Here is a 21,053-nt window from a genome sequence, read left to right on the forward strand (position 1 = left end):
ATATGTTTGTATGGTTTTATTGAACACATGTTAACATTCACAGTGCAGGGTGGAAAAAGTGAACCCCTATGCTAATTACTTTTCTAAGAGCTTATTAGAGCCAGGATGTAATGAGATTAGATTTATTGGATAAAGCTGCCCTGCCCTATAAACAACACACACCAGTTTTGATTTTGCTGTTCTTAAGAAGCATTGCTTGATGTGAATCATGCCTCACACAAAAGAGTTCTCAGAAGACCATCATTCAAGATTTTTTGACTTGCATGAAGCTGGAAAGGGTTACAAAAGTATCTCTAAAAGCCTTGATATGCATGTGTCCATGGTAAGACAGGCGGTCTACAAATGGAGAAAGTTCAGCACTGTTGCTACTCTCCCTAGGCTTGGTCATCCTGTAAAGATGACTGCAGGAGCACAGTGCAGAATGATCAATGAGGTGAGGAAGAATCCTAGAGTGTCAGCTGAAGATTCTGGCACATGCTAAAATTTTGTTAACAAATCTACAATAAGGTAAACATTAAAAAAAATGGAGTTCATGGAAGGACACCACGGGGGAAGCCACTGCTGTCCACAAAAAAACATTGCTGCACAGTTAAAGTTAGCAAAAGAGTACCTGGATGTTTCACAGCAGTACTGGCTAAATATAGTGTAGAGTTGTTAGGAAGGAACACACAACGCTATGTGTGGAAAAAAAGGCACAGCACACCATTAAAACCTCATCCCAACTGTTAAACATGGTGGAGGGGGCATCATGGTTTGAGGTTGCTTTGCTGCCTCAGGGCCTGGACAGATTGCCGTCATCAATGGAAAAATACATTTCCAAAAAGACTATCTGTTAGCGAACTGAAGCTCAACAGAGGATGGATGATGCAACAGGACAATGACCCAAAACATAGAAATATATCAACAACCAAACGGCTTCAACAGAAGAAAAAACACCTTCTGGAGAGTCCTGACATCAAGAGAGCGATTCACACCAGATTTCCCAAGAATATTGCTGAAATTATACTGTTTTGTAAAGAGAAATGGTCCAAAATTTCTCCTGACTGTTGTGCAGGTCTGATCTGCAACTACAGAAAATATTTGGTTGTGTAATGGGGCAGCAATCCAAATAGAGGGTAAGAATTACCTCAGGATTGTTGCTATGTTTATTTTTCACTCCCTAATGGATATCTCCTCCAGGGTGGACTCAAGTGCAGACCAGATTACCACAAGGTCAAAATAAATACAAAAAACTTGATAAACAAAAGCAAAGAGTGGTGAAAAGAATGGGGTTGGTGTTGGATTTCACACTGTGAAATGCTTAAATGCAAACTACTCTTAGGGGTTGTGGTGTGTTTTTCAGAGTGAGGGAATTTATTTGAGGAGAAACAAAAGGCCAATAGCTCTCTGTTGCCTACATCCTAATTGCGTTGAGAGTCAGCTGGTGAGAAAAGTAGGCACAGGGGTGAACTAGACGGAGTGAGGTAGGATGAGGCCACTTGGTCACTGCCTTTAGTTTGGCAGGATCTATGGCCAGGCTGCCCCTGGAGACCACAAACCCAAGAAATTTGACAGAGGGTACATGAAACTGGGATTTCTCCAGTTTCACATAGAGGTGGTTTTCCAGGAGCAGCTGGAGGACCCGACAAACATGATGAATATGTTCTGTAGTGGTCCTACTAAAGATGAGAATGTCATCTAAATAAACAATGGCATAGAGGCCAAGTGCCTCATGAAGGACCTCATTAATGAGTCTTTGGAACACGGATGGGGCATTTACTAAGCCAAACGGCATGACCAGGTATTCATAATGGCCAGTCGGTGTGATAAATGCCGTCTTCCACTCATCTCCCTGCCTAATCCACACAAGATTATAGGCACTGCGGAGATACAATTTTGTGAATATTGAGGCCTGCTGCAATGCCTCAAAAGCTGTTGTCATGAGTGGCAAAGGATACCGGTCTTTGACTGTTATCTTATTGAGGCCTCTATAGTCGATACAGGGTCGTAGAGCCCCATCCTTCTTACCTACAAAGAAGAATCCTGCTCCAAAAGGTAAAGTAGAAGGCCGTATGAAGCCTTGTGCTAGGGCTTCCTCAATGTACCATGGCCATCTTCTCAGGAAAGTGAAAACAGATGACCTTGAGGAGGTGAAGTACCTGGGAGAAAGTCAATAGCACAGTCGAAAGCTCGGTGAGGAAGCAGAACCTCTGCTTTCCTTTTGCTAAATACCTCCCTAAGATCATGGTAGGGGGGTGGGGTGGAGGTCAGCCTGTGAGTCCACCATAACTGAGGTGGTTCCACCACCTTTAGACCTAAAACAGGAACCCTGGCAGTGTGGCCCCTATTGACGGATAGACCGTGATAACCAGTCAATTTGGGGATTATGCCTCTGCAGCCAAGGGAACCCCAAAATTACTGGTAGGTCAGGGGCCTGTGTGAGGAAGAAAGACAGCTTTTCTGTATGCAGGCCAGCCTGCATAAGGATAGGTTTAGTCTGTCTCTCCATTGCCCCTGACCTGAGTTGACTCCCATCCATGGCTGAGACAGGGAGGGGTGTAAGCAGTGGTTTCACAGGCAGCCCCAGTACTTTAGCCACAGAGACATCCATAAAGTTCCCAGAGTCATTAAAAGCATGGGGGGTTAACCCACACCAAGGCTATGGGAAGATAAACTCCAGTAGCGCTGGGGCTTCAGAGAGGTCCTACCCTGGTGCCCCTTACCTGGGGTAGGCCTGGTCTTTTCCCGGCCTAGAAGGACACTGGGCTACTTTGTGTCCTTTCTTACCACAATACATACTCCGGACCTCCCTGCGTTGTTGCTCAGCTTCCTGAGGGGTCAAATGGGCACGGACAATCTGCATTGGTTCAGGCGCATCAAGAGCTGCAGAGGAATGATGCCCTGGGGGGAAGCAGTGGAACGAGCTCCACGACTAATTCTTATACTGCCTCTGCATCGTTCTCGCATTCTGTTATCGAGCTTGGTAGCAAGCTCATATAGGTCTTCTAACGAGTCTGCGGGGTCAGGAGTGGCCAGCTCATCTTTCAGAGGCCTTGTTGGTAGATTGCCCCAAGGGCCTCAGGATTCCACCCACTTTCTGCTGCCAGTGTGTGGAAATTGATAGTGTAATCAGTGACAGAGAGGGTACCCTGTCAAATGTTAAGGAGTGCATTGGCTGCCTCCCTGCCCCGCACAGGGCCAGCAAAGGTCCTTCTCATGGCGGCAGTAAACTCTTCAGAGAAGGCACATGCATGACCATGCCAATGCTTGCCCATGCCAATGCTCGACCAGTCAAGAGGCAAATCATATAAGCTACCCGGGCCTGCTCAGATGGAAACCTAGTGGGGGCCTGGCTATTTGTTGGATAGCCAAAGTCAGTTCCTGAAGGCGCTCAGCCAACTGGGAAAGGGCCTCCTCATGTTTTTCCAACCTAGCCCCTTGCGCAGCAATGGTCTAATGTAATGCAGCCTTGTCTGCTGAGTCCATCTTGATAGCAGAGTCTTGCTGTAACGGGGCAGCAATCCAAATAGAGGGTAAGAATTAGCTCAGAATTGCTGCTATGTTTATTTTTCACTCCCTAATGGATATCTCCACCAATGTGAACTCAAGAGCAGACCAGATTACCACAAGGTCAAAATAAATACAAAAAACTTGATAAACAAAAGCAAAGAGTGGTGAAAAGAATGGGGTTGGTGTTGGATGTCACACTGTGAAATGCTTTTAAAAAACTGCCCTTAGGGGTTGTGGTGTGTTTTTCAGAGTGAGGGAATTTATTTAAGGAGAAACAAAATGGCTGCAGCATTGCTGCAGCTTAGACAAAGGAGAAGGAAAAAGGCGGGAAAATGAGAACAAAGGGGCCAAACAAACTAAAGGGAAAGGCGATCAAACCGCAGGCACTCAGTTTGTATCAAGGAACTCAAATACGGATACTCATGAAACAGGAAAAGGAGTATCTTTTACAGACCAATATTGAGTCTTTTACTAAAAAAAAATAGGAACAAACACTGAAAACCTCAAAACAGAAAGAAAACAGAAAGCAGTCTCAGGGGAGACCACCTAAGGAGGCTGGAATATGAACTATTTGAAGTATTTGTTATTTCTTTGGTTTTCTTTCAAAGAGACACAGACTTTTCTTTCTTTTTTTCAAACTAAGCTCTCTGCACTGTCTGAACAGTGGGCAGTCCTTATAAAGGCACTAACCAGGTGGGATCAATCAGCCTGATTATTGTGAGTGGCAGAAGGTGGTCTCCCTCTAGAGGCAGGAGAACCATGGCGCAAGCACCCCTTTACAGGTTGAGGTTTTGCTGCCAAAGGAGGGTCAACCAGTTATTAAATCCAAAGGTTCACATACTTTTCCCCTCAGTGGGAATGTTAACATGTTGTCCTAAATAAAACCATGCAAAGATATAATATTTTGTATGGTAGAGGTTTAAGCAGACTGTGTTTGTCTATTGTTGTATCTGATTAAGAATAAATTTAATGAACAATTCATGCAGAAATCCAAGTAATCCCAAAGGGTTCACATACTTTTTACTGCAACTGTAGGTGTTGACGAGATTCCAGGTGTTTGAAGTATGTAGTTACCAGTAGTTACCAGTAGTGTTTGTGGATGAGTTTCTCTGATATTATGAAGCCCAGGTTTCTCAGCCTTCTCAGCGAAGCTAATATTAGCATGAACCTCTTTGTTGAGCAGCTCAAGTAAAGTGTTCCTCAGACCGCATGATCATTGAGATTCGGAGATCATACCTGGAATCTCTGGGCATCAGCTGGCACAAACTTTATGTGGATGACCATCGCTGCAGACCCTCTGCTAACAGCCATGAGGTGTCCTTCAACTTCACTGTTGACCAGTGTGGAACCAACAAAAAGGTAAGACAGAATCTTAAGAATTATAGTCATAAAATGACAGCTAATCATGCCTACTTTAATATAAAACAATGCAATCAGTAATAAATGTGAGTGTGTGTGTGTGTGTGTGTGTGCGTGAAATGGCTAAAGAAGTCCAATTTCCAAATACTTGATAGAAATTTCTGCCCCATCGATACCTCCCTAGATATAAAGCTGACACAGGTTGCCCAAAAGACACAGACCCACCCAACTATGGTTAGCAACCTTACTGAAGCTTAGTGATTACCTGTTTAGCAGAAAAAACAGCCAGCTTATCTTTATTCATGGCTTCAGACACTGTTTGCATGCAGCTTTGTTCCATACCTGGCAACACTGAGTGTGGAATGGCTGTGGGCAGATTTGGAGGCTAAAACCCGCACAGACTTTTATAACGTACGAGACAGTTCAAATAAGAATTCACTGACTGACGCTCTGCTGTCAGGAGCTGCCAGGGCTTAAACTTTTCACTACATTTCCATAATATCTGATGATACATCCTGTTTGTGTCATGAGATACTACAGAAAATATAATCCTTAATGGTCCTTTAAGTTGTGTATAATAATCACCAAACACCACTTTGCTTCCCTCCCTTTAGTTCTACAACGGACGTGTTGTCTACAATAATAATGTACGAGCGGCACCCTCCCAATCGGGTGAGATCACACGAACAATTGATGAGTTCTTGCTGAACGTGACCTGCCACATGGAGCAGGACACCACGGCGGGGACAGTCTACAAAGCCAAACAGACAATCAACAGCATCATCACTGGAACTGGCCGCTTCAATGCCAAAATGTCCTTCTTCCCTTCCCCCAGCTTCTCCTACCCCATACTGGAACATCCCTATGAGGTCAAGCTAAATCAGAACCTGTATGTTCAGGTGCAGCTCACCAGAGCCGACAACACCCTGAACGTCTTTTTGGAAACCTGTGTGGCCTCTCCCAACCACAACTTTGATGCTCGCGTCTACACCCTTTTGCGAAACGGGTAAGAATTTCAGATGCAGAGCTGTATGTGGACAAGGGCTATTGCTGCTGAATTTGGGAACTCGATTGCCTTGAGTTAAAAACTGAAAAATTTAATCTTGTTTAGTTACTGTTATATCTACTGTTTATGTTTACTTAAGAGGTAGTTTTATTTACTTAAATTAGATAAGTTGTACAGACTTAATAGCTTAACTCTAAATTGTAATTTAGACTGTTGGCAACTTATGTCCCCGAAGTTAATAAAATACGAAACAATTTTTTTCTTATTGCATAATGTGAGTGTGTCCAGGATAGTAACGCTACTGTTTTCCAGTTACATGGGGAAATTAGTCCAGCTCTGACATTCTTCATTGCAGTTTTTATAAAACATAAAGTGACACTTCACAGTAAAAGAAAATAGTAACTTGCTCTTATGGCCTACAACATTGTGGGCAGTCAACCATTATACAACATATAACTGAACACACAAGGGAGAAGATTGTAGTCTTCCCTGGTGGGCAAGACTACACACTGATGGTGAGTTAGTGGTGGATGACACGCCCATTATGCAAACAGATGATGCTGGGAACCAATAGAGTTAACATTGTGCTACATTATTTAAGTAAAATCTACTAAGATACAGCAGCTAAAATATACTTCAGTGAGCGTGAGTTACAAATTGTGAATTAGCATTTAAGTTGAATGATTTACCCAAACAAAATGACATAAGTTAAATCATTAGGAAATTATAAAATATGTAAATATTACTAATGTTATTTAAAAAAGTAGTCATGTTACCTTTAACAATGTAATTATTGATACTGTATTGGTTAATTGAATCCTTTAAGCTGTTTAAATTTGTATGTTTAAGCTGGTCCAGATTTAACCCTGCATTTCTATAATGAACATCATGTTTTTTCTTTATGTTTTGTTGCAGATAACACTATATTAGAGTTGTTGTTCATCAGAATAGAGCATGAACCAGCCAATGAACTAGTTTATAAACCAATAAAACAGTAATTTGGCCCTCCCTTCTCCACTGAAAAAAACAGTAGAGCCATTAAGGCAAAGTAACAGCACTTTTTACTTGTTTAATGTGATTTTAATCATGTTTTTTTACTATTTATGGATGGTTTTTGAAATAAAAAGGTCCATACGAAATACGCACAGGCCTCTAATGCCAAGGAAAAGACTATTAAATATTTTCGGATTAGATTTATTTATTAATTAGATTTATTTGCCATATAGATTTTATAGTAGAATATTCTTACTTTTTGTGCATTACAGAAAGAAAACAGCATTTTACATTTTTTCTATCATTGCAGATAATTTAGGTCTAAAAGAGTTAAATAAATTTGTAGTCCTGTACACCGCGTGAACTCAATTCTGGTCATTAAGAATTGATAAATAATTAATTAAGTCCTTACTGAATTAAAGTCAAACTATTAAATTATGTAAGTAAGCAGTGTTGAGCTGCTGTAGACAACGCTGCCCTACGTATATTCTGGCTCTAGTGAACTAGATAAACTAGCAAACAGTAAAATACTCATCAAGTTTGTATCTAATTTTATCAGTTATTTAAAATTTGTTTGTGGAACAGTAATCAGATCTTCAGTTTTTTTAGTATTTTGTTGAAAAGTTGTCCACTGATTGAGGCTTTATACCACTCAAGGACCACTATTTGCCCGTCTGCTCACAGATACTTCAGAAAAAATTAAGTTAGTGTATATGAGGATTTCAGGAGGATTAATATATAGATATATTTGTGTGTGTTTGATGATCATTCTTAATCTTTATTTTCACATTACAGCTGCCGGCAGGACAACACAGTCCAGATATACACCAACGGCCGGCACTACTACGCCCAGTTCAGCTTCAAAGCCTTCAAGTTTCTGCGGACACATGCCTCCGTCTTCCTGCACTGTAGGGTGTTGGTCTGCGCCGACAACGACTACGGCTCCCGCTGCCGACGGGGCTGCCTCAATCGCACAAAGAGATCCCTCGACTCCGCCCACCACACTGAAGTAGTCACACTGGGCCCAATCACTCTGAAAGGTCAGTGAGCATTTTCTATAATATAAAAGAATAAATAACAGAATGATAAGCTAATTTAATTATATTTATATTAGGTGTGTGGTTATATTAGGTCTGTCACTTAAAAAAATAATTGTATTGTATCACAACAATATTCTGTGATTAATCATGATCAAAATTGTACATTTAAGTTAAAATGCTGGTATTTCTGTGTACTTTTGGGATAAAGGTTAACATAGTGTAACAATAAGGTAGTTTTGTAAAAGTTTAGCCGGGGTAAAAGTTTAACAGAGCTTTAGCAGAGGAGCAGCCGCTGCTGATATTAAGAAAATAAATCAAATTATCATGTATTACACTCTTTTTCACACAAGCACTACTGGAGCAGTATTAGCATTACCCGTCTTATCATGCTAGCTGTTTCACTGTTCAGAGGTGCGTATTATCGCATGTAGCATTACCCGCTTACTGCGCTAAGTGCAGGTGAGTATATTGGACTGCCGGGTGGCATTAGCGGAAATATAAGCTTACTGTTAATTAAAGGAACTGCTTTACTCACCCAAATATACAGGACAACAAGCTGTGTATATTAACATCCAGTGCTTGTTTTACTTTAAAACATAGACTGTATATAAAGATGGACGCCGTGTCGCCGTTCCCATTCATTCAATGAAAATGAAGCCAAAATCTTCCGCCATTTTGGCGATTCAGAGACCAGAGTCTGCGCAGTAGTGACCAGAGGAGGGAGAAAGGCTGTGGAGAGACCACCTACTCATTTGAATAACCCCGCCCCTGAGGGCTGCCTCGCGGTCACAGGCTGCAGAGCGGGGCGGAGCGGAGCTGACGGTCTGTTATTGGTCCCGCCCATAAGCAGCCCTTTTACCATAACCACATCTTTTTTGAATAGAGCCGAATAAAGTTTTAAAAACCGAATTCTGTGGGGATATAAAAATTTGACAATATAAGCAGAGGTTCCACTAGCTGTTGCATTTAAATAATGGAGGTAGAATTACAGTATATTAGAAAAAAATGTGATTGAAAGTTGTCTGTTTTGCCATTGAAACCTATGGGGATGGGTGGAGTTACACAGCTTTCTACAGCCGAACAGCAGGGGGCGCCCGACCTGTGGTGGCTTCACTTTTAAGAGACGATGCTCTGTCCAGCTATATACAGTCTATGCTTTAAAAGATGTTTTTTTTTAAATTACAGGTTTGTTTACCTAACTTAGCTTAGCTAAATTAGAAGGAAAAAAAGGCGACACTGCTGTTCCTTACTAGTGTCGCATAATGCGCCTTATAATCCAGTGCACTTTATGGATGAAAATAGACCAGAAAATAGATGTTTATTGATGGTGTACCTTATAATGCGAAAAATACAGTAACAATGTTAACACGGTATCTCTACTCTCGAGTTGATTACTTTTTATTCATGCTAAAATATGAGTAGCTAACTAAGTTAAGTAAAGCTAAGCTAAATAAACAAACTCTAATAAAAAAAGACTTTCTTTGTAAAGTCAAACCAGCACTGGGTGTTAATCTTTACAGATTACTTTCCCAAAACTGTTTATTTGGGTGAGTAAAGCACTTCCGTTTATCTACAGTAAGCTTAGATTATTAACATTTTCCCGCACTAAGGCTGCAGCATTAGCATTAGCAGCTAACCAGCAGTGCTAGCCAGGGTTAGGAGCAGGCTACAGGCCGATAATACTCCCCAATGAACAGGGAAAAAGTGAGCGCGGTTAGCGGCCAATGCTAATGCTACTCCAGTCTCAAGTCTTGGTGCTGGAGAATTAAACTAAAAACCCCTGTATGATGCTGTACTTCACCGAAGTGGCTTTACTGCTTCTTACAACCTGATTGGTAAAATTCATACCTGATGCACTGTATTAAAAGGCGCACTGACTATTTTTGGGAAAATTAAAGGATTTTAAGTGCACCTTATAGTGCAAAAAATGCTGTATTATTGCCTCCCTCCCAAAAATACAGGAAGGAAGGTACCAGCAGTTACATTTGTATTCATGAGTTTAATAATGATAAATCACAGAATATTTATGTTAAAAAATACATTTCTTAAGTGATTAACACCACTTATATATGAAACACAAGTCTTCTGTTGAACATTAAACCCACTTCATTATAAAATAAGTGTTTATGATCTTCTCTATCCACAGGTTCCAGGTCTGCTGCCAAGGTGGACGTGGGGAAGTGATCTCACAGCAGCCGAGCTGCATTTCACTCCAATCTCTAATCAGTTGTTCAATCATCGCTCTATGAACAGAGTACTAATATACTTACTGTGATTAAAAGCATTCTCAAAAGACAATCTGCATTTCTTCCTTTTCTTCTGACTCATCTGACTAATTTTCATGTATTGTGATGAAGCACAACATTTACTTGTACTATAAAAGTACATTGCAATACTGTAACAACTCAACAAGTACAGACTTCATAGAGTTTACAGCATTGCAGATAAACCGCTTAGCACCACGCTAACAATAAGAGCTGGGTGGTAAATCGATTTCATCCATTAATTTGAATTTGCAGTTAAGGACGATGTGTTTTTATGAAAAAAAATATATAAAATAGATTCTCAGTTTAAACTTCAACTATCAAGGCTCTCTTTGGGCTCCCATAGTTCAGAGTGACTCTACTTCTGCACACTTTCGCCACACACAAACAATAACACGACAGTTCGGGTGGGGGGGGGGGGGGGGTGGTTGAGGGAATTAGTTTGGTTTTACAGCGACGGATGCAGACCAAACAAGTCCTTGCTGTAAGATGTGTTTTAAAACTGTTGCTTGTGAAAAAATCAGCAAAATGGATTCATTTGAAGTGCCCCTCCCAGTGGAATTAATGCAGCTGCAGCATTTTTGATATTTTGCTGCCTGATATTACATCTAAATTAAATCTTGAGAATTTCTATTCAAGCATTACATTAAAAGGTTTCATGTTTAATAATAAACATTACTGCAAATTCTAATTGTAATAGAAATTATTTTTGAAAAAATTAATTAAATCTGCAACTCCTCAGCAACAACAACTTGTCTTTAAAAATTGTCCTACCAGGTGCTTGTTGGTCTAGGCCTGGACCAGAATCTCTTTTCACGGTAAGGTTTGTACCTCTAATAGAGCTATTCACTGTATACCAACTCTACCTCTTCGCTACGTTACAACTGATGCTCTCAAACACAATAAGAGGCAATAAATTCAAGTAATTAACTCTTGGTAAGTTCAGCACAGCTGGTGACTGAAAGCCATTCCAGGTGACTCTACCTCAAAATGCTGAGACTGCATTAAATCTAAAAAATAAAACATATTCTGGTTTAACATTTTTTTTGTTTACTAAGTAATTCCATGTTTTTCTTCATAGTTTTGGTGACTTATAAACGATTCTACAATGCAGAAAATGTTACAATAATGAAAAAACACTGAATTTAAGGTGTCCAAACTTTTAACTGGTATTGTATAAGTGCAACCAATAACAAAACTGATGATTCACTGAATGTTTAGTGAGGTGACTAATTTTGTGTACAGGTGGATAAAACCCATAATCACTTACCGCTTCAAGCAAATATTATAGCAGTACTTAAGAAATGTGCTTAATTTGACGAAGGCAATGAACTTGTTAAGGCAAAAAATGAAAAATGTCCATTTAGATTTCAGGTTGAGTTTAAGTGAACAGACAGAATAAATACATCAACACAAATACAAAACACATGAGCAATCCTTTTTTTCTGACTGCCAGCAGACCAGTAATGAGTAATGGTATAAAAGACAGGTAGCATGTCTCCTTACATTGATATTCTGAGGTGAAATCAGCCACCTTTTAAATATTAACTCTTACTAACTTATTAGATAGTACAACAACCATGATAGCAGAAGATGCTATTCTCCTGCATTTAACACTCCCATCTTTAACAAGGCTGTATGGAACTTATTCCAGGCACTGTTTTTGAATCCTAATGATTAAAAAACAAAATGATTTTTGGGGCAAAATGTCAGTGCAGATGCTCTGAGGATGACTGGAATTCATTTGAGCTTCCTGAAAACAAAACTGAGTCCATGTAGAATATACAGCTTTCAACATGTATCAATACAGATGTGCTAATACCCACAAACACCACTCTTGTTAAAAACTACTATCTATATGCCTTCCTGCCTCTTTTATAGACCCAAATACAGGTCTCAAAATGATTTTTTCATGAACCACGACTTTCAATCCAATACTATTACCAATAATGTAACATGAGATACACCTAGATCACGTAGGCACGGATGTCCAGTAGCTGCCCCGCTGTCTTGTCCGAAAAGGTTTCCACAAAAATCGGCACAAAACAAATAAAAAATTGCACAAAATTGAAAATACAAAGCGTGTTCCCATCTCTCATTGGCAGACAAGCTCCCCAACAGAAACACAGCAGTCGTCAGTGCTCAACCAGTGCCACTCTGATGCCCCGTCCTCCTCCAGTCACTGCTTGTGCTGACCTCTGGCGAAGTGGCACGCAAAGTCGTACTTGTTTCTGCACCTGTACCCGCAAATGTTACACTTAAATGGGTTTTCATAGCCATGGCAGCCCATGTGAATGGTGTAGAGGATGTTGTCAGGGAAATAAATGTGGCAGTGGGGGCAGTGCTGGAGCAACTGTGGGTCCTGAGCCGGCGTGGGGGTCCCCGGTTGGCTGTTGGTCCCGCTGGGGGTGCTGGTTCGCTCGCTGCAGGGGCCCGCGCCGGGGCTGCAGCCACTGTGTGCTGCCGGGCGCGGCTCTGGGGTGATCGGGGACGATGCCTGGTCTGCGCTGGCTGAGACGGCCGCCGGGGCCGTCACAGGCTGCTGCACGAGGAATGTGGGCTTCTCGTCTGGTAGAGACTCTTCTCCAGGTGACACAGGGGCACCGTGAGCTTCGGGAGGGAGGCTGGCAAGCTGACCGGCCAGCGTGGACAGCTGGTTGAGCGGGTTGTCCAAAACCAGGTCCTGTCCGTCCCTGGAGCTTCCTCCAGGTGCAGCTTGTGGGTCCTTCCCGAGACTGTCGAAGGTCTCCTGATGGTTGAATGGAGTATTATTAGAATTTTACTCAAGAATTTATAAACACACTGGCTAGTTCTTAGCAGAGCTTTACACTATTAGGATTCAAAATTTATCCCGAAATTAACTGAATTAGCTGGGAATCGACCTGTTCATTTAACCTGATGCCCGCACTTTTATTCTGTATACCTATAATACTTGCTGGTATTCTAGGCAGAGATGCTCAAAATAACTTTTTTTGACCGAAAGTGAACAAAATGAAACCAAACATACTTGTCTGTATGCTGACTATTGTTATATTGTATTTTGTTCCTTTTATTTTGCCACCTTTTCACCATTGCATAAATTAGACACGCCTACGTGTTTTCTTGTCTTGCTTATCAAATTAAAAACAATTTGAAAAAAACTACATGTACATGTATAAATTCTATTAATTTAACAAAGTTACCGGACCAGTATCAGGTATTGACCAACATTCAAACTTTATGTTCTGGTATCTGTATCAGAACTGAAAAAGATGCATCAAAAGACGTTTTTTTTTTGTATAGGAGAAAATAAAAATAAATCACAGATGTTAGAAGTCATCAATACTTTTTTGCTCATATAACAAGTGCAGATCCAGACCTGGTATCTAGAAGGTGGGGGGGGGGAATAAATAAATAATCCCCCTTTTTTTGTCTTAGTTTTATAGTGCAAGTGCAACAAAATGTGAGCATACTATTATTGGAGTGACATGTCTGGGCTAGGATAAATAATAAAAATACAGCAAGAAGGTTAATTGCAGTGTATTTCAGTGCAGTTTTACATGAAGCAGCAGCGGAGAAGTGATTAGTTAATAGCTGGAGTAATTATATGGGTAATAAATCAGATTAAACTGCACCTGAACAGCCGTTTAGCTAAAACATGAGAAGTTTATATTTGACAGTCGGTTCAGATCGAGGTTAAATTATGTCCTTACTACAAACAAACTGCTCGAGTTGCTTTGGGACCAGCATGAAACCACCTTCTCTTACAGGCCTCTGTGCGGTTGTTTTGGTACACATAGTGCAAATACTGTATTCACACCTGCCCAAACAAATGCCCCAATAGTGCAAATAAACCACAGCCTGCATTAACCAGACTAAATAGTTCTAAACACCTACCTGGTGGAGGTGGGCGTGGGGTGGGAGCTCATGGCCAAAGTCACCCAGGTGCTGCTGCTCACAGCTGGGTTTCTGCAGCACCATGGACATGGGGTTGATGTTGACGAGCAGTCGGCGGCTGTAGGCCAGCGAGCTCCCTCTCTTCTGCAGCACGCTGAGCATTTTGCGGTGGGAGAGAGAGGGACGGGCGCCTTTCATAGGCAGCAGTTTGTGCCTGCGACGCCGGTGGTGGGACAGGTTACTGCGGTCGCTGCAGCGGAAGGAGCACAGCTCACATTTATAGGGCTTCTCACCCGTGTGAGAGCGCATGTGTGCCTCCAGGTGGCGCTCATAAGCAGAAGCAAAAGGGCATAAATGGCAGCGATGGGGCTTTTCACCTGAGGGAATGGAAGAGGGAGAAGAAGGGAGAGATCAACTTCATACATTAGTTCATCATTAATTACACAAGTTCTTTGAAGATACGCTATTATAAAGAAGTCTATACATATATAGTAAGTTGCTGCTTTTCCTTTCCTTACTTTGGTGCAGCTCATTTCAAATCAATCAAGATGGCAGTGTAAACAGCGTTTTTTAAAACATTCTTATGCACTTTTGAAGTTATTAATGCCTTGTTTTAAATGTCAGGGCTCTCCAGATTCTACCAATGAGGTGTGGAGCTACTTTGAGGCTAGATAACGATGTAAAACGCAATTTATCTGCAAGAGAAAAATATGCCCCATTAAAACCCATTCTAGCCTGTTTGGACAAACTGCACAAAATTGCTGGGTCACATAAAGGTGCGGGAAAATGGAGGTGAACTAAATCCAAAGTCAATTTCATACCAGATTTCTCCTTTGTGTTCATGTCTTTAATAATCTACATCTACAAAATAGAGAATAAGTTACTTTTTGTTCCAAATAAATGAATGAATGAATGAAACGGATATAGCTGCTTACCGGTGTGAATACGTATGTGCTCTATTAGCCTCGCTGTGCCCCTGGTGGCGTAGTTACAATAACGGCACTTAAGTTTGCCATCGTACGTCCGCTCAAAGCCATCCACCAACATGCCCGAGCCATCTTCCAGGGCCATGTCCACTGCTGGATGCTCCAAGCCATTCTGACCAAGCTCTGTGAAAGTAAACAGAACAAAAACAAACCAAAAATTTAAATGCAATGTCCAGAAAACCCAAAAAATGGCTTTAAATATAAGATCCAAGGGTGCGACCTTGTTGTAAACCTTTACAAGTCTGTAAGCTGCTTGTTTGACTGCCCAAACTGCACAAACAACCTTGTCACATACACACACTGTCCACTCCATCCAGCTTACAGTCCAATACATGAAGTGAAGACAGTAACCAGCCTGATGAGCAAGATAAACTACACAGCAAGAGCATAAACAGGCTCAAAATAATTTGTCTATACAAGTAATTTCACAGATCAGCTTTATACCAAGCTCCCGGTTCTAAAAATGGGTTTGGGAAACGAATTTAGATTCTTTAAAGTAGTACCTCTTGCTTAGATGACAGCTTTTTTTTTTTTTTTTTTTTTTTTAACAACTTGGCATTTTCTCAGTCATTTTTATGATGTGGTCACCTGAAATGGCTTTCAGCTAACAACAGCCCAAGTTAACAGCACCCCAAATAAGAGCCAGCTAAATGTATTTTGGTTTGTTTAACACTTTTAAGTTTAAGTTTTCCTATGCTTTCCTTTATAGTTTGTATGACTTCAGTATTCATCTACAATAGAAATATATAAAAAAAAAATTACAAAAATGTGGCATCAAACATTTGACTGGTAGTGCGTTCTATCTCTATGGTAAGTTAAGGCTTGCCTATTTATCATTATCTATCAACATTCATACAAAATATGTCAATCAGGTCATATTCAGAAGTATACAGTAGCGCTGTGTGAGGCTCATTATAGCGGCTTTCTGGGTCACAGGAAGCTGCAGTTCCTAGTTCAAGTAGCTAGATGGAACTACATTCTGCACTTTTCACTGTCTGTGCATGTCAGGCTTGTCTCAGGCTGCCATTTGTTTTCATAACATATTCATAACTCATAGAACCTGTGTTATTTCTCTGTATGGTAACATTAACCTCTACAAACCCGCATGTTTATTATCTGATCAATATCTGAATCAAGCGGCCATAAGTGGACGATAATCCAGTCACCACAAATAGATCGGATGATAATGTGCATTATAATACAGTGTGACCAGAGACTTAAACATCGATGAAAATTCATGATAAACTTTTCATGATGTGGTAAAAACACAAAACTCAACTGTGACCATACAGTAACCACAGAACAACTGTTTAAGGTGGGGCTGGGAAACTCCCAAAGGCCCACACCTGGAGGGCAAGACACCTCAACAGTATTTGACTTTCCTGTTTAAACACACCAGATGCAGCACAGCAGGATTAGTTATTATAAATAAAACACAGACACTAGAACCTGGTACATGAATCCAACCTACGCTCAAACCAGGATTCATTTAAAGGTCACCTGCTGGGATGTCGTCCGTGTCCTGCACTCCACTGACAGATCCTGATATCATGTTGACATGTTGAGTCTGCTGAGTAAGGTACTCCTGAAAGTCCTTCACAAAGTCCAACGTCTCTGGCTTCTCTTCGCCCATTGGAAGATCAGGACTCTGCTCTGCTTAGCACCTTTAAAACAGACAAAATAGACAGAAGGATTAAAATGCAGCGTTCACTGGCTTACTGAAGAGTATTGAAAAGCACCTAATTCACTTCCCATTCATCATAAAATACATTTAATGCTTATGTATAGTGCGGTCAACCCAATTAACAAATTAATTACATTCTCTGTGAAAAAATTAACCTAAATTAATCACATCAATCTTTTTTTGCTAAGAAACAACTTTATAGTCTGTACAATTCAATTGGATTTAAGCTAAAGAAAAAATAATGACCTGGAATACACTTAAAAGCTCCCTGCAATGAATATCAGTCAAAAACAGATGCTGTAAATCTCTTACAACTCTAGACCAATTTTATAGCTGCACATTTAATTATTTAAAAAACAATAAAGTCACGTTTATTCAGTATTGTCATTAGTTATCTACTGATACCTAAACCTTAAACCTTGCATATCGTTTAATACATCTTTGCACTGCCTCTTTATCTGTTATATTCTAATGCATTCTATCTACGTGTGTATCTATTAGGGGCGGGCGACATAACCCTAAAATGATATCACAATATTTAATGGTATTTTTGCGATAACTTTACTCTGGACGATATGACAAAACACTAAATTACAAAAATTTGCAATCAATATTGTCTCTATATGTCTATCTGTGAAAGTATTTTTCTATTGATTTATCTATCCACCCATCCATCTCTTAGGGGTATGCCATATTGTATTGTATGCAATAATATCGCAACAATATTTCTGAAAATCATGATTATAAAAAAAAAAACCTGAAATAATGTGATATTATTTTAGGACCATAATGGACATAAGGGTACAATTTTTTTTGCTGTTTGTAGCAAAAGGAAAATTCACACTTTTCATTTCCCATTAAATATATATTATCTACTAGAGACGAATTATATCTTTCCAGTATCATTTATTTTACTTTAATCCTGTATATATATGAAGTGAATTATTAATATCATGACATGGATCATTGACTTTCTTTTACAATATGGAGAAAATTTCAATTAGGGGTGTGCCATATTATATCGTATGCAATTATACTGCCCAATACACTTTAATATTTATTTTGTTTTAGTAGTGTATTTTTTTGTCGCCAAGAATATCGATATCGCAGAAATAGCCTGAAATATTTTAGGGCCATACCGTTGACCCCTATTATCTACGTATCTGCTTGTTTGTATGTATCTATCCATCTAGATCAGTGTAACGTTTATCAGTTGAATTGTCAGATCATTACCAGTCTTATTAACCAATTAAATAGCTGAACACAGCTAATTCCTTTTTAGAGATGTTATAAAAATACGGCGCTAACATTTATCTATGACGTATAATCAAATATCTAGTTTGTTATTAAGCCGTTAAAGCTGTAGTACATAACAATCAGAAAGCAGGTTTTTAGTTGGCAGGGTAACAGGTGTTGCTATGATGGAGGTAACCTAAATGCTGACGTTAGTGAGCTGGTTTCTCCACTAGCTTAGCATTTAGCCAGCTAACAAAGCCTCCGCCGGCTCGCTTTTACCTGGTAAAGACTGTTACCTTTTCAGCCAGCCGTCCCCACCACACCGCGCCGGAGGAGAAGACGCAGCTCCCGGTCTTTATCCGCAATTTATCCGCGCTGTCTCTCCATCGCAGGCTCGCTGGAGCCGCAGTTGACCGCGGGCTGGGCTAAGCTAAGCTAGGCTAAGCTAAGTTAGCTAAACAGCAGAGTTTGCAGGCGTTTACTGCAGGGATAAAAGGCTGACAGCTTCCTAAACCGGGCCAGCCGTTTATCAGCAGCGATTGGCAATAATTTATCTCCGTTTTTCTGAAGGAAACACGCCGATAAATCGTTTAAAAACGAGCCCAAACCAATCAACACAAAAGCCTGCTGAAAGTTCGCACCTCCAGAGCACCGTTACTAAGCTTCCCCACCTCCCTCAGTCCTCTCCACACTCAGTTCCACCTCAGCCCTCCCACACTCAGCGTGGAAATCTCGGTCGAATATAAAATTAAATTAAATTAAATTAAATTAAAAAAAATATTTTTATTTCCTTAATGGTTAATTGTTATCATTAAAACATATATTATATCTGTATATGTCCTATCTATTTTATGTCACTGGATTTTTTTTTGCTACTGCTAATAATAGGTCAGTCATCAAGGCATTTAACCTGTTAATTTAATCTGGACATTATTATCATAATATTACGCCTGTATTCACCTAATATTACGTCTTTATTCTCATAATATTAAGCTTTATTCTTGTATTATTACGTCTTTATTCTCGTAATATTTAGCAAATAACAACTTTTATTCTTGTAATATTACGCCTTTATTATTGTAATATTACGTCTTTATTCTCGTGATATTATGACTTTATTCTTGTAATTTTACGTCTTTATTCTTGTGATATTACATCTTTATTCTTGAAATATTACGTCTTTATTCTTGTATTGTTACGTCTTTATTCTCGTGATATTATGTCTTTATTCTTGTAATATTATGTCTTTATTCTTGTAATATTATGTCTTTATTCTTGTGATATTATGTCTTTATTCTTGTGATATTATGTCTTTATTCTTGTATTATTACGTCTTTATTCTTGTAATATTACGTTTTTTTTTGTAATATCACGTCTTTAATATTGTGATATTACGTCTTTATTCTCGTAATATTACGTCTTTATTCTTGTAATATTACGTCTTTATTCTCGTAATGTTATGACTTTATTCTTGTAATATTACGTCTTTATTATTGTAATATTACGTCTTTATTCTTGTACTATTATGTATTTATTCTCCTAATATTACGACTTTATTCTCGTAATATTATGTCTTTATACTCCTAATATTACGACTTTATTCTCATAATATTATTTCTTTATTCTTGTAATATTACATCTTTATTCTCGTAATATGACGTCTTTATTCTCGTTATATTATAACTTTACTTTTAAGTGACTGTTTTATTATTATTTTTTGTATGGCCCCTTGCATTTTTCAAATTTGAGCTGAGGGTGGAGTCAGCCTAAATCAAGGAGTTTATTTATCCTTTAATTTGTCAGTCCCTGATTTTTTAATACTTGTTATGAGGAAAAAAAAAAACATAAAACATTGAAACTATACAATAAAATATGGAAATATAGTGGTTATCGAGATGTGTTTTTTGTGTGTTACTTTGGATTTAAAAAAGGTAAATGATGCACAAAAAACAAGCTCATTTCACTTTAGAAGCAACAATCCTAATTTATGAACTATTGAGTTCAGAAATGAATATTTTGTGGAAAAACCCTGTTTTGTAATCACAGCTTTCAGGTGTCTTGGCATGTTCTCCTCCACCGGTCTTACACACTGCTTTTAGATGACCTAACGCAGAAATTTGAGCAGTTTAGTTTTGTTCGATGGCTTGTGACCATCCATCTTCCTGTTGATTACATTCAAATAGATAGATAGGGTAGACTCATGGAACCTCTGTAAAAGGAGAGATGTCTGGGTTATGATGGTCATGCTGGTCATGTTATTTAGACAATCTAAACCTTTGACATTTGCTATACTTGTCAAGAGCCTTGTCAAGGGATTTGTCAGCCTTTACTGGTAAGGGTTGTAAAAATGGTCTTAAATAAAACAGTGGAGAAAAATAGAACATGTTCATGATTCAGTGACATGAAAACTGGGAGCCGCAGTGACATTTAATGACTTTAAAGGGCACCTGACACTTAAGCGTTTACAGTATTACCGATATAGAATGTACGTCACCACATGTTTGTCAACATTTGTAATATTGCCACATTAAATACAGTGCTGTACATATACAGTCAAATGCCAAGAACAATTTGATGACTACTTGAACCAACCGCATATCTTTAAATAGCTGGATTGACTCATTTATGTTTTATAGTGTTTAATATTTAAATAGCCGGGGAGTTAGCTGAAGATCGCATTGCCCCATTTGTGTCAGAGTTGTAGGAAAGCTATTGAGGAGAGTGTGACAAATGACCGGTTAGACCGAGAGCTTTGTATCCACTACAGTAACACTTCTCTGAGCTGCAGTGTAATGAGAGTCTTCATGTAACACACACCATTGCGGCCAATGATAACCAATCAAATGGCAGAGGAACAGGCTCAAACACAGAAATGTCAACAAACTTATTACAGTTTATTTGGATTTCATTTGGCAGGTTGAAGTTTATTCAGTAGCAAATGGATCATTTTCATCTCCTAGTCTTAAATGACATTAGGGCGGTTACATATGGCTTTTATTTTTTTTGGTTTTAACAAATACTACAGACAAGAAAAATACAATATTGTTTAACTGCTGGCTAACTGCTGGCAAAATGGAATACACCCCTAAGTAGAAATGGTCAAATTGTGCCGAAATTGTC

General features: G+C 39.4%; 2 protein-coding genes across 2 annotated transcripts in view; one reads left to right on the plus strand and one right to left on the minus strand.

The window, feature by feature from the left end:
- Positions 1–10,071, plus strand: part of LOC125781001 (deleted in malignant brain tumors 1 protein-like) — a 35,714-nt gene extending 25,643 nt beyond the window's left edge. Inside the window, exons 9-12 of the mRNA XM_049463634.1 lie at positions 4,673–4,848; positions 5,463–5,854; positions 7,643–7,887; positions 10,034–10,071. Of these exons, the coding sequence (XP_049319591.1) occupies positions 4,673–4,848; positions 5,463–5,854; positions 7,643–7,887; positions 10,034–10,071 (851 nt within the window). The remainder of the gene's footprint in view (positions 1–4,672; positions 4,849–5,462; positions 5,855–7,642; positions 7,888–10,033) is intronic.
- Positions 10,072–11,513: 1,442 nt separating this feature from the next.
- On the minus strand, positions 11,514–18,625 carry ikzf5 (IKAROS family zinc finger 5). Its single transcript, XM_007230624.4, has 5 exons — positions 18,230–18,625; positions 16,514–16,677; positions 14,963–15,136; positions 14,028–14,404; positions 11,514–12,900 (listed from the first exon to the last, which is right to left on the minus strand). Exons 2-5 carry the CDS (start codon positions 16,644–16,646, stop codon positions 12,331–12,333), a joined length of 1,254 nt encoding a protein of 417 aa, XP_007230686.3. The 5' UTR covers positions 16,647–16,677; positions 18,230–18,625; the 3' UTR covers positions 11,514–12,330.
- Positions 18,626–21,053: the final 2,428 nt, after the last annotated feature.

The sequence above is a fragment of the Astyanax mexicanus genome, chromosome 14 (assembly GCF_023375975.1).
Source record: "Astyanax mexicanus isolate ESR-SI-001 chromosome 14, AstMex3_surface, whole genome shotgun sequence".
NCBI lineage: Eukaryota > Metazoa > Chordata > Actinopteri > Characiformes > Acestrorhamphidae > Astyanax > Astyanax mexicanus.